The 15004-nt window shown below is 39.9% G+C and overlaps 1 protein-coding gene across 1 annotated transcript in view; it reads left to right on the top strand.

The window, feature by feature from the left end:
• Positions 1 to 1119: 1119 nt before the first annotated feature.
• The window catches only part of LOC139742593 (uncharacterized), a 62918-nt gene continuing 49033 nt past the window's right edge, over positions 1120 to 15004 (top strand). Inside the window, exon 1 of the mRNA XM_071653122.1 lies at positions 1120 to 1561. Within this exon, the coding sequence (XP_071509223.1) occupies positions 1468 to 1561 (94 nt within the window). The 5' untranslated portion in view covers positions 1120 to 1467. The remainder of the gene's footprint in view (positions 1562 to 15004) is intronic.

A 15004-nucleotide genomic window follows, 5' to 3' on the forward strand; every position in this document is an offset into this window, starting at 1 on the left:
AATATAATAGTCAAGTCTAAAAAGAAAGAGCCGGTGGTGCTTGACTATTTCGAGGAAGAGCGTCTGCCGTCCACATATTCACCAAAATTAGAGATATTATAGATATTTTGATATTTTACCCGTAGGCCCTACTTCATGCCCATAGTTTACGGTGCATGATGACTGTACGTGATGAGGACAACTATAAGAATACATATAGGGCCTGCACAAAAACAAAGTTGGGGTTGCTTTCCCACAGAAATCATGATTTTCTGAGTAGCTTCCACACCCCCAACTTATATCTTTCACAGGGGTGCGTATTAGCACCCATATTCCCCAAAAGTCAGGGGGTGCTGCAGCACCCCTCAACACCCCCCCCCCCCAGCTCCCAGGGGCCTGCCGTCACTCCTCATATACCAAACCCTTCATCATAAACATTTGAAACTTCGTGACATGATCGTTCTTTTTCACTTACAATCAAAGTCCCCTTCCCCACCCTATCCCCCATCCCACCCCATCCCCATGTTGAGAACGAATAGCTCCTCTATCTGTCTATGATTAGGAATGTGGGGACAGCTACGACACAGTACACATTCATCAGATAACATGTTCTCTGTTCTAGTAGAGTACACAAACGTACGCCACGAAAATGTCCGTAACTATTCGAATATTAGATTGTTGATACAATGAATTCACGATTTGAGAAAAGTATAGGTTCTAAAAGTACATAACAGAGTACGCACGTCATATGCGACGAAGGGCGAGTATAATATTTCACGTGACTGACTTCTGCAGGGTGTATGTAACGAGCGAGTTCATCATAAGATTTACCCGGTAGAAGAGTACTGTAACTACACTCGCGCAATGTAAACTCGTCGAGGAAAAGAACGACCTTTTCATCAGGGCAGCACACACGGCATGTAACAAGTGCAAAAAATTCGTGTCGATGAAGCGCGCGTGACATCCGAGAACGGCGATCGTTGATAAAGCCGTATGCGCCGTAAATATACCGCTGAAACCCGGATATGGAAATGCCGGGCCCGGGTCACCGGCGCGGCCCAACCGTGAACACAATGAGTGAATGAGCCTGCATTGCAATGCATATAATTCCACTGTGATACCCAAAACGCACGACGGACGGGTACGCTACGGTAATCATTTCACAGCCATTGGATGGAAAAACGATGAGGACTCTGAGCCTGTATCTGGCTGAAACAACTATCCATCGTTATGGAACGTATTAGGAATGTTAAGATTGACAACAGATAGGAAAGAGCTCATGGGTACATAGAAGGATTTATACACGCATGGATGCCTTTACAGCGAGAGAAAACACAGTATTTGTCGATACTGAGAAGGTTTGTCAAAGCAACGGGGACTCGCAGGAGTTTGCACCGGACGAGCGAGGGGGTTTCACTGGGGAGCAGCTAGCAGTTAGTTTCCTGCCACTGGGAAGTTACAGGCGTGGCGACTGGGCAGTAGTCAACCATGGCTGACACTGAGCCAGCTGCTGCCGCAGCATCTAGCGAGTCCAGCGACGAAGACGGTAAACTACGTCGTGTTTTCGAGCATACTAATTCAGGTACGTGTAGCATATATATTTGTGTAGGTTAGAGGGAGTCTAGAGCCCCAGCTAACCCAATCAAACAAGTAATATTTCAGATACAGATCTACAATTAAGTTTAGTAGAATGTTGTAATTTAGATCTCCTTCTGTGAGTGTTGAGTGCAGCTTCATCAATTACCATTCTTGTTTGAAGATTGTGCACTGTAAAGTTTAATCTGTTGACATAGAAAAGAGGTCAAGATCTCTACATTGTACAAACAATAATTACAAGTGTAGCCTCCATCTATAAATTTAGACTAAATTATCTCAAGTCTGCAATAGAGTCTAACGTTTGTTACATCTTTATCCTTAGAATCAAGACTAGTAAAGTAACTCGGTCACCAGTGCCATTTTTGCTGATGACCGGTGTTGGATGTTGCATGAATTGTTGGGTTCACTGCTGTCATGTCGCCAGGCAAGCAAGCAGAAGAGCAAAATTTACACTAAACAGACAGATACTCACAGTCACATTCTTACCTCCGCCAAACGGGGAGGAGGTTTATGTTTTCGTTACCGTTGGCCCGGCCCGTTGGTTTGTTTGTCCCTGTGCAAAATAAATCAAAAAGTAGTTAATGGATTTGGATGAAACTTACAGAAAAGGTTGAGAATGACACAAGTGACAAACGATTGAATTTGGGTAGTGATCCGAGAATTTTTGGGGAATTTATGAAGGATTTTTGATATTTTGGCAGGTAGGGTCAATAAACTTGGGAGTTGAAGCTGCACATTTTTGAGTTTTTCAAACGCGCACTAAAGTGCGTGCTCCAGTTTCTGCAGCTGGGCGAGGCGTGCTGCGCAGATGAGGGATGAGGGTTTGTGACCGTATAACAAAGGCTTCTATATTGGGAAATCAGGCAATTTTTCAGCATGTATACACGTACCTATGGGTGTGGAAATCACTGATCTCTATGGCAGAGCCCAAAGAGCTTTTCCCCAGTGGTGGAGAGGAAAAAAATCTCTTTGGGAAGAGCAAGATCATCGGTGGAAAGTAGCTGCTTGGCGGAGGTCTGCGCTCTTAGAGTGCTTTTCTAGTTTTACTATTAAAGTGACGGACGCTTCAGAACGACAGCGTTGCTGAGTTCATGATTGTGTACATGTGCATATTTTGCATGAGTAAATGTGATTGGTTTTGACATATCAAATGTAAAGAGTGTGGGCAAAGAGAGGAGGCAGAATACCTCCTGTTTTGTATCATATAAATTAGCATGCAATGTGTACACGTATGTGTGTGTGTGTGTATGTGTATTAAGGGGGGGGGGTGTTCGCGGGTCTGTGATCTCACCCTCCCCACATAGATTGGTCATACAGGGTGTAGAGTCTCAGAATTAACAGTGATTGGTATAAAGAATAGGTCGAATGTCTTCAAAATTCATAACAAACTACCTGGTACAGTAAATACAGATGAGGACGTAGCAACTTCACATACAAATGTAAGACTGCAAGATTGGCTATTCATGCCTTGACTGAAGCAGAACAAAGGACAAAAGCATGCATAATAAATTCTACACAAGTGAACTTTATTAGATTTTATATTTAAGCAAGTGGTGCTGGACTGTAATTTCATTGCTGCATTGCTGGAATATGTGAGCGGCTACAACATCTACTGTATACTGTACATGTATGTCATCATTCTTGTTATTAATGCAATTTTTCAAGTGTTACAAGTGATTGCTTGTCTGCCAAAGAACCACAGTAAATTCCTCAAGTCTATGGAGGGCACTGTCAATTTGCAGATATGATGTAAAATTACATTGATCATTTGGAATGTCCCTTTTCAAAAGCATGAACTTGCAATGGATGCTCTGCAGGGACATAGTGTACATGTAGTGTCTTGTTTTCATACTGCTCTTGTCTCCCATTATTTGTATTAGCGAGACTCCATTGTCTCCTGTTTGAATACATTACCGTACTGTAAAAGTGGAAATTTTCGTGGTGTTGTAATTTTCGCACATTTCGCGCAACCCAAAACTAGCGCGAAAATAAAAGCACGCGAATGTTTTTGCTTGCCATATGTTCCTGTGCATGATTTCTTGATTCCGCGGAATTAAAAACACGCGAAACTCTTCTTACCGGGCCAAGCGCGAAAAATTAGTCGCGCGAAAATATCCACTTTTACAGTATTATGTACAGAAGTCAGCTGTTGAACAGTGGTGTGCATAGACCTGTACAATATTGTACTATTAGTGTTTCTGGCTGTACACTGTAGCTGAGAGGTGACTTGTATACAGCTGTACAGTACAATGTACAGTACACGTCCAGGATGATAAGACCAACTCACATCAATAGAAAATTTTTTTGGGGGGCAGAAAATGTCACGGTTGATTCATCATCTTTGCCCGTGACAGTATCAAAGGTTATGTTGTTGGTATCACAAGTGACTGTGAATGTAATCGTACAAATTTTGTATACATGTATTCATACTAGTTTTGTACATTCTCCGAGTTCACAACACTGTTGCAGACTTCAATAAAATCATATTATTCTCATACATTGTATGACTGGACAAATCTAATGCCAAAATATAATGAAGTGAATTGTAGTGGTCAGTAACTGCATTGTATTCAGCGAGTTCACCCAGTGCAAAAGAGGCATAACATTGGCCACCGTTGTCATACAGTACCTCTGCACAGTATGCAGTAAATATTTTTTGTTTACCGTGCAGTGTAAATGTGCAGTAAAAATGATGTACATTGTAAACTGACTGTTTTATGGTAATCATTGGTAAAGGTGACTGACCCGGATGGTATTGCTTGGTACAAGTACATGTAGTTACACGTAGGCTTGGTTTTCAATGTGAAAATGTTCTACAAATGAATCTGGGAATATGGGACCATATAGGATTTCTGCATAATGGATGTAGTTTGTGTTGCTTGTAAAATACAGTGTATGCATTGTTTAATCTCCTGTCTATGATGCAGACCACACTGTTGCAAGATGCTCTTATTTTTGATAGTTGTGTTGTCACTGTGCATTGTTTTGCTCCGTGCTCTCTATGAAGTCGTAGCAGAACTTGAGAAATGTAGGCCTACAACCATTATAGTGTACAGTTTGTGTTATACAGATGATATTTTTAGAACAAAACTCTATGAATTTGTTCTGTACTTTAAGGAATGTGCAAAGAATTTGCTAGGCTAGAGAGTATGCACTAAGTTGTATTGGTTAATGTTACAGTGTTGTATATTCATCTGTGAAAATCTTGAACATTAATACTGTAAAACTTGTGCTTGCCTGCATCAGAATACTGTCAATTTCAATATTTTTGTGTGGTTATTTTTTTTTCCCGCACCAAGCAGCTCAAAAACATATTCGCAGGTTTGTGAATTCATGCTGCGCAATTGTCAACCTTCCCCAAATGTGAAGAGAAAATTGTGAAGATGTTTTCACGGGTTTTAGTAGTTTGTGCTAGCCAAACTTGCACGAAATATACTTGTGAAAATGAATGTACTGCAAAAATTTCTGATTTTACCGTAATGCAAGCAAATTGGAATCCAGCAACAGCAAAGATAGGGGAGAAAGCAATTAAGAGGGAGAGAGGGAAAGAGAGAGAGTGAGGGAGTGGATTGCCTTGCACAGGTCATATACAGTGCTTGGTACAATTTGTACACATTATCAACGAACTGAGCTACAGGAGCAAATGGACTGTGCAGATGCGTACCTCGGTACACTTACATTGTACGTGTGTGCAACTGTGTGCAAACTCCTAGTCTTGTGCCTGGATGGTTTTAGACTCATTGATATCCAAGTTAACCAGCTTACAAATTGTATTGTACATAAATAATGTCTGCACACTTATGTACCCGTATGTACAAGTTGTACTACAGTATCCAGGATGTACTGTAAGTCATTGTACAACAGAATGTTTAGGACAGAGTTACGTACATTTTAATATAATGATCACATGTACAATGTGTAGCTGTATGTAGTGTATGGGAGGAGAATGTAGTGGTGTAGAACAACACTGCAACTGTTTTTGTCACTTTATTAGTGCATTTAATCTGACACAGTGAAGCCATTGGTCACAGTAAATGTACATTGTAAGTAACATGTACAATACAATGTACAACACGCTGTAGAGTACTGCAGTCTTGACGAACAAATTATACTGTGTTGATTGAAGTTTTTGATGTCGCACCCGAATTCAAGGTCAGGTCAGATGCCAAGACTCAGGCATGCGCAGTTTGGCTTCGCTTGAACCGGTGCGATTTGGGTCGCACTTTTTCTTTGTGAACAGGTGCGATTTTTCTTTTTCCTGGACATGTGTGAACAGAGCACAAAAAGCTTGATTTGAATCATGCTTTTTCAGTGTGTGTGAATGTGCCTACTATGTTCACTGTACAATATTTGTACACTGTGTCAGTTGAGTACATCATAGAAAGTTATGTTATTCGGTCAGCCATGACATGCATACGATATGTGCAGCAGGAGTAATAAAAATTAGAAGATCAATTCTGCCTTTAAATATATACATGTAGGGTGTGCATGAGCTTTCATTTTCAGTTCATCAAATTACTCAACTTGAGTGATTTATCTTGATAGTACAAATTGTAGAAGGTCCATTTGAGCATATTTTCAACCTTACACTGTACTACATGTACATGTACAGCTGTACAGTGTACACCTACTGTACAACAGTGTAATGTACACGTAGTACAATATGTGTATAATTCTCATCCGTACAATCTTGTCACATTATATCATGTACAAAGTAGTGGAATTTCACATCATTCATGCTATGATATTTTCACATACGACTGAATGATACATGCACATATGTATTGTGCATTTTACATTAAAGTAATGTCAGATTTGGGAAATTTTGTAATCAATCAGGCACTGCAAGTGGAGCATTGCTTCTGTTGGATTGGATAACCCTGGTTACTGTAATTGTGATTCAATGAATTTGCAATAAGTATTTTCGTTGTATGGAAAGTGGTCTACCAGCAGCTGTGATAATTGATACACTTCTCATTGACGGCATACATCACTCTCCTTTGGTTACTATACCACAAAATAGTCTAGAATTACAGCCGGAGGATAGAGCACCTGATTTTTGTATTGAATAAAAGACAACCAAGAGCGTTGATTGATGAGATTGCACACATTGTACACTCTACACACCAGGCTAACTTCAAATTGCACGTGTAGTTTTCATACGTTGCATGTGGGTAGCTACAATAACAATGTGTGTACCCTCGGCTTACTGGATTGTAGACTCAAATTAACCTTACATTACCGGTACCAGATATATCTGATGATAATGAGGGTGGTGATTTGGCTCAGTTGGTGGCGTGTCTGCCTCCTGATCCAAAGGACCTGGGTTTGATTCCCTAGTCTACGTTGTACATGTACAATTTTGTAGCTGAGCAGTGTTGTGTGTTTACAATCATAACCCCTGTAGTAGGTCGAGGCTAAAACACTCTGTCCCTTGGATCTACCGGTATAGGACAGAAAATGGAGGTCCCGTGTGTGAGAGGGTCACAACATGCACGTTATCCCGCTTCACTCAATTCATTGTAAAGAGCAACTTGTGGTTCTGCCTCACATCCAACTACATTATAGACCCCATGGAAAACCAGCTACAAGTGTGCAGGATGCGCTATCCAGCCATCTTCTCAGATGGAAAATGAAACAAACAAAGGATGGTGATAACAATGATGATGAACAATATTTATCTCAAGAACATCTGATGCAGTGATGCATCAAAATATGACAACGTCTGGCTCTTACAGATTACACAGGTCATTTATTGTGTACAGTGTATCCCTAATGTATATTCCAGCAAGGCCTTAGCCTCAGCATATGGCCTCAGCATACATGTGAGTAGGCCTACATCACACTCTCCCTTTATCCAGTTGAAATGTACTGTAAAACGAGGAATGTTTCGCGTGCATTTTAATTTCACGAATTTTGCGAGTGCCAACGATCGCGAAATTGAATTACACGCAAAAGTTCTTGCCTATATTGTACACAATATGAATTGGATGCCAGTGGCAATTCGCGAAAATTTCATGCCGCGAGAAAGGCCATCGGCTCCAATTCGCGAAATTTTCATGCCGCGAATATATCGTGTTTTACAGTAGGCCTAATACAAGTGTACTGAGTTTTTATTTGCTAAAAGGGTCTGATTGAAGAGACTACCAGTAGTCCAGGCTCACCCAAAATGCCATACAGCACTGCCCTGTGTACTGTAAAGCAACTGGACAGGGTTATTGCATCAGGTTTGAGTTGGATGGTGTAATCTGTAAGGGTAGACAAAGGGACAAAAAGAAGGGAGGATGGACTTCTGAGGGTGAGAAGAGGTAAGGACACGTGGCCCTATTGAAATGAGGTCATAGCCCTTCACCACTGTGCTATTGTTATGCTGCTGGGGAGGGGGTGCTATGTGTTGACACTCTGCTGGGGGGAAACAACAGTGTTGCCGACGTGCAGTTGCAGGATAGTTGTGGCCTGCTACTTCCCAGGGTCCAGCAATCAGTACAGCGCAATGAATAATGCAACAGAATGCACAGTGATACCATTTCTTGCCCGGTATTGTACATAGTAGGCTACACTGCAGTATGTACACGTTTGTACATCGTAGGGCCCATCTACAGCACCAAATTTTTAGAAGAGATACCGGGGGGGGGGGGGGGGGGGGGGTTCATAAAGCTGTTCGTAAAGTTACGAACAACTTACGAGCGACTGGTGATCAGTTCTGATGTGCTACATTGTATACTTATCAGAATTTCCATAATTCAGCACAAGAACTGATCACCAGTCGCTCGTAAGTCGTTCGTAACTTTACGAACAGCTTTATGAAACACCCCCCTGAAAAGGATTTTTGACAGTGATTGATTTGGCGATAAACAAAGAAGAGAGATGTTGGTACCACCATGGACCAAGGTCTCTATACAATCAAGGAGCTTCAAATACCACATGTGTTTGAAGCTCCTTGATACAATGTACAAGTGTATGGTAATGACTACTCAGCTGGGGGGATCTTTCCTTTTCTACTACTTAACTCATTTTTGTTGAGTTTGTCTGGATTAGCTTATCGAAGGTCAAGGGTCGGTCAAGTATGGTCATCTTGTACATGTGCATGTATCTTTTCTAAAAAAGGAAAAATACTGGTAATGGTACCAAAATGTCCTTGACACGAGGAGTTTTTTTTAAATTTTTATTTTGAATGGCTTATTTATTGAGCAGCACAGGAAGTACAGTTGTACTGTGTATAGTGTTATTGTTGTTGTTGTTGTTTTTTTTTTTGGGGGGGGGGAAAGATTGCAGAAGTGTCTAGAAAATTAACAGAATTGAGAGCACTGAATGAGTGGCAAAATATTGGGAATTTCGCAAAAAATGATTCTGTCAAATATGAAGCACTATAGACCAACTGTATGGCTGTGTATTCTCCAGACCTTGGTAGGGTTTGCATTCTGACAGACATTGTTGAAATAACAGTAGTGGACATGTGACTACTGGTATGGTGACGCATACAAGGCAGCATTCAGAATTCACTTTGTGTACACGATATGGCACTGTGTGCAAATGTCATGCTGTATTTGCAGTGTGTACCGTATTCATCTTTACAATCTACATACATAAGAGGTAAAGGAGGGTATTGATGTACAACATACACTTGTACATTGTACAGTTGTAGCTGCTTTACCTGTAGATAAAGAAAGTTTAATTCCTGAAGAGTACCAGCGGTAAGTCATATCTTTACCAGACAAACAAGCAGCACAGCTGTATTTTGCATGCAAGATCACAAACTTCCGTGGTATTTTAAATGACAAGCAAATGTTTACAAATGACAATATGAGATCCCATTCTGGGTGGAGCTCTTTTCTCACTGAACCATTGTGTAATGTTTCACTGCTTCTTTTCAAAACACAAAAATGCCTTTCCAGTTGAATCTCCCTGAAGAAGAAACTGTACATGGAATGTATCCAGCATGGTTGACAAGACATCAAGTGTTAACTGGAAAATACAACATACTGACCTCTTTGCATTTAATAATGCTGCAAGTATCGATGAAACCCCTTAATAAATTGTACACTTTGCTACATGTGTACATTTTATGATACCATGCTGTAATGGTTATTTACCAGTAGTTCATAAGTAACTGTGCTGTATGATACTGTGAGTCCAATCTACAATTTACTGGTAAAAGTGGACATTTTTGCGGTGTTGAAATTTTCGCGCATTTCATGCAACGAGAAGCTAGCGCGAAAATAAAAGCACGCGAATATTGTGCATTCCATGTGTTCCAGTACTTGATGTCTTGATTCCGTGGAATTAAAAACACGCGAAAGTCTTCTGACACGGCCAAGCGCGAAAAATTAGTGGCGCGAAAATATCCACTTTTACGGTAATTGCTGTCAATGCTACCTGATAGTGATACAGGATATTGTCTACATTGTGTACAAATGCGCATAAAGTAAATACATTGTACTGTATATGTAGTTTGAACAAACAATTGTATTGTCACTCAATAGCCAGAGGAGACCAGTGCTGTATTGTACCATGTACTGTGTACAAAGTTGTGCTTCTGCCCATAGCTGACTTACATTGTAGATGGTACACACTTTGGATATATGTACTGAGTATATTATTGTCAGTGCTAATGTCATCAATACTACAATTGTATAGTAGGCATGATAGAAGCACAATGTACATTTGTATAGTTGTATGATTTGAACCAGTTTTATCTTTGAATGTAAGTAAAAATCATTCAACATTGTGCATGAAGACATGACCTTATAAAGTATACATATATGCCACGTGCTGTAAACCCACTTTATTTGTGCATGTCATAGTTTTGTATAGATCTTTACCAAATAGTATATGAGTACATGTTGTATTGTATGTCTATTGTGATGTTAGACATTATGACTGTATACGTGTGCTATGCTTTAAATCCTGAACGTTGTTATTGTTTTTGTAATACAGAGGTCTTGGTTTGCACCATCAGTGATATTTATAGGGAGGACTGCCTCCTTGGATACAACATCATGCCCCTTGGCTGCTGAGATGGCCACTGTGACTGAAGAGTCTTCTGTGTCAGGGACTTAACCCATCCACGTACGGGCCTCTGTGTAATCTGTAATATCGTGCCTGCCTAGTAAGTTGGCCATGAACTTGGGCGCGATCTTCCCTACGGCGCGATCTACACGCGAAGAGCATTCATACGTCATCGAAAAAACTGCCTGTGTCATTCCCACTAGGCAGGAGGGATGATGCGTGTACACTCGTGCTAATATGCACTTAGTTGACTCAATACAGCACTAGTTTACGTGAATTTTATGAAAAGAAATAATAAATTGTGCAGGAATTATGAAAAAATATTGTTTCTGTGTATTTCATCGATAAATCCTCTTCATTTCAAGCCATCTGTAATCACATCTTACCCACTTGCGAATCGACGTGTCCATAATGTCCTCGAGCCCCCCCCCAGATAGCTCTGGAACATTCCATTCAATGACGGGGTTTTTATTTTGCAACGTTATCTAATAACTCTCATGTAAGCAAGTTCTTGCTATGGCTAATCTATTTTGTAATGTATCATAATCTATCTATGCTGAGATAGCCTAATTCAAATTTGCAGAGACATAGAAAAAGATTTGTTTTACAATCGTGATACGTTCAACTACTCATTTACCCTGTGCTGAAATCCGCATGTCTGCTCCGCACATGTTATCGCTATCGCTCAAACTTCGATCGCGATGGCTTGTGTGTGTACAGGTACACAGTGCTAGTGTGACGTGTGTGGAGAAGCATGGGGCTGAAAAAATACGAACTCCACGTGGTGTAGTAGAAAACAAATCGGACGTTCGAAGTCGTACATTCAAGAGCTAAAACAGACAAATAGCGAATTCAAAGTCCACTGAAAAGGTCTTGACATTGTAATGTATGTTCCAAAATCATGTCTGGCTTAGTTTTGAGAGAATTTTCTACACGCACGAGATCAGGAATGAGATCGGTGAACTGGCTAACAACGTGTGTACTGTGAACATGTGACTGGCTTGTGCACATGGCCTAGCTAGGTGATCGTGAGAGTGCGGCAAGAACGCTAGGAATGCACCCGAGATGCGGTGTGTTGCAAATTCTTGGGGTGAAATTAGACTTCCTTCTTCAGCCCGTCTAGTATCTATATTTTTTTCAATAATTCTAATTCTTCATAAAATCACGATAAAAAGACTTCATATATTCATTTTATATTTTAGAAGCGTAATATGAAAAATTTTGGTTTTTTTTTTTTCAGTCCAAGAAAAAAAATAGTTTGAATAAAAAAATAATAATAAATAGTCGTTCTTGACTCAAGTCTAATTTCCTGCGCCTTCTTGCAGTTACCCCGCAGTTGCCCATGGATACGATGCATAAATAACCAGCTGTTTACTGAGTCGTACTAGTGTACCACCCTACTGCTCTTGTTCAAATTGAGAGGATTGTTATTTTATCGGCGGCACTTAGTTTTATAACCTCATCCAATAAAAAGACAAATTCAAACATCAAATGGTGTGACAGTTTTTGTCAGAATTCCCTATCAATTGCAACTTGTTGCCAGGATAGTTTTCAGATTTCACTTGCTTCATTATCGAAGCTGTTTGACATTTGAAAGAACTGCTCCATAAAGAAATCACCTTTCATTTGTTATTTATTTTCACAAACAAGTATTTTGGTCACTTGAATATTTCTTAGTATTATTTCAATGTCATGATATTTCATGATGGTTATGTATTCTGTCTTTACATGGCAAGATGGGATTTTTTTTTCCATCCAGGGTCAAAGAAGAAAGTGACAGGAAGGAAACCAAAAGGATAGGGAGGAAATGAAAAGGATACAATGAAACACCTGATCATCAGGCTCTTTTTTATTACAATGGTGAATGCAGTACATCAGAATTTAAGTACAGTTCTAAATAATTTATCAGTTGAAAAATGAGCAAAGAAAATGGATTTCATCGAGTTCTAAATGAAAACTAAATTAGCATCGCCATTATGATTTAGATCTAGAACCTAGTGCTAGTACTACAGAATAGACCTGATGCAAACTTGTTGTCAAGCTTTTGGTTGAGTTTCTTCAGAGACACGAATTTTGGTAGCACAATACCCGAGTGAATAAGAAAAAGGAAAAAAAATATAAATACACAACTGTAATGCAGGTCTCTAGACCACTCCCGTGCACGAGCGAGCATCAGCCCCCGTTTCTTCAGTGTCACTCTCGTCATTGGCCTAGGCTAGGCTACTCGTGTCGTAGTTTTACTCGCCATCATCAATGTCATACATGGTTACACAAAATAAATTACATCTTGCCATCACCTCAACCACAGCAAAACCCTGAATATCACTCCCATCATAGTCACTCTCAGCTCACAAGACATATCAGCAAACGATACAGACATCGCAGACCTAGCTAACTAGCTCTAAACGGGGTCCCTCTAAACATAGTTGTAACTACGCCACGTTAGACATTAGTTGTACACAAAAATGAAACGGAGGTGAAAAACTAGTAATGAATACACGAAGATCATCAACGATGACATATTACCGTAAAAAAAAAATACACAGAACATCTTCCACCCAAAAAAAAATCGAGGTAAAAAACTACGATGAGAAAAACTAGGGTGAAAACACGATGCTTGGAAGACGAACGATGAAGACACTACGGCAAAAATGCTTACACGGAAAACAAACGAGTGGGTGCCACACAAACTACGCATACGTAGATAAGCTACATCGTGTTCAATCAAAAAACTCAACAAACACTAGGACAAAAACTCACCTCTAAATTGTTGCAAACGAGATAATCACTTAGAAAAAATGAACAAAACACTCTCAGAAGTACGATTGTACTCTGAGAATGAAAGATATAGAATGATACGAAAGCAAAAGAGAGAAAAGAGAGAGAGAAATGGACGGGAAACCTAGAGAAGTTACCCACACTCACTAACGTAAATGGAATTCAACACACACACCCCCGTGCCCCAGCATAGCAGTACACGTACACGTACACACACAAAGAGATATCGTCAAGCACTCTATGAGGAGATCGATATCACGATACCGCGCGTAAGAAATCACTGCAGTTGCTGGGGCAACAAAGATACATGCGCGCTGTAAACATGAATATTGATTAGTTTCTCAGCAGGCTCGAACCCCTGGTAGGTGTTTTGGCCAATAAGAGACATTCTAAAATATGTTTCCTTGCATAAATTATTTTTCTGAGTCCCAGTAAGGATCTCTGTGATTGGCTAAAATTATTCTACAGCTCCTGGCCAAGCCTGAGGTCCTAGGACGCCCTCTTTTGGTCATAAATAATAAAAACCACGTTTTTTGTGGGAGCTGACGGGGATGGGTTAAAGGACAAGTTCACCTTCATAAACATAAGGATTGAGAGAATGTAGCAATATTAGTAGAACACATCAGTGAAAGTTTGAGGAAAATCAGACAATCTGTTCAAAAGTTATGAATTTTTGAAGTTTTTGTGCAGTAACCGCTGGATGAGAAGACTACTGCAGTGTATGTATAACTTAGATGTCACATGCGTACAACAATATAAGGAAAATATAAAGAGAATTTCACAAAATTCCATCTTTTGAAAAAAGTACACATTCCCCTGACTCGCTACCGACAAATGTTATGGGTAATATTATTCCCCCCGCCTTTAGAAAGAGGCAAGTTAAGTGCTCTTTTATTATGCGAAAAAAGTGAAAATATGTTAAATTTTCTTTTACATTTTCTTTATACTGTTGTACGCATATGACTCACAAGCTGTAGTAGTCTCCTCATCCAGTGGTTCCAACACAAAATTTTAAAAATTGATAACTTTTGCATCGATTGTCCAATTTTCCTCAAACTTTCACTGATGTGTTCTACTAAATGAGTTGCATTCTCTCAATCCTTATGTTTATGAAGGTGAACTTGTCCTTTAAGACAGTGTGTTCAATGCGGTGGTGTTTTCTGTGCCAATCAGCACTGAAAGCACACATGCTATGGGGTTAAAAGTGCAATGGGGTTCATGTTCAAGAGTGCAGTGACTGAACATTGGTGCTGCTGATAGAGTTGGTGCGTGATTTATAGGTCGCTGGGTTCACTGTTCAGATCCTGTTTATTCCCTCAAGTGCAACTGTAGTGTACTACCTGTAGTACAATAATTGCTCCAAGGTTTTCAGAAAAAAGCATAAACCCATGAAAAAAAAAAGTGATTGATGCTGCTCTGTCATCAAAAACACACAACAATGAGCCAGATATCAGTAATGGGAGGACTTGTTACTTCATAATTCCTTGGTACTGTATACATGTATAATGTGTGAGATTGTGTGGACATTCTGTAGTGTACTTCATTGCCTTTCTGGTGACTTTGTGATATATGAAACTAGAGCAGAGTATCAGTTGTGCCAATCATGCAGCAAATGACCTTCAGTAGTTGGGTTCATTTGTGT

The sequence above is a fragment of the Diadema antillarum genome, unplaced genomic scaffold (genome assembly GCF_040938485.1).
Source record: "Diadema antillarum isolate AM-2024a unplaced genomic scaffold, OU_Dant_1.0 seq00001007_RagTag, whole genome shotgun sequence".
In the NCBI taxonomy this organism is placed as follows: Eukaryota; Metazoa; Echinodermata; class Echinoidea; order Diadematoida; family Diadematidae; genus Diadema; species Diadema antillarum.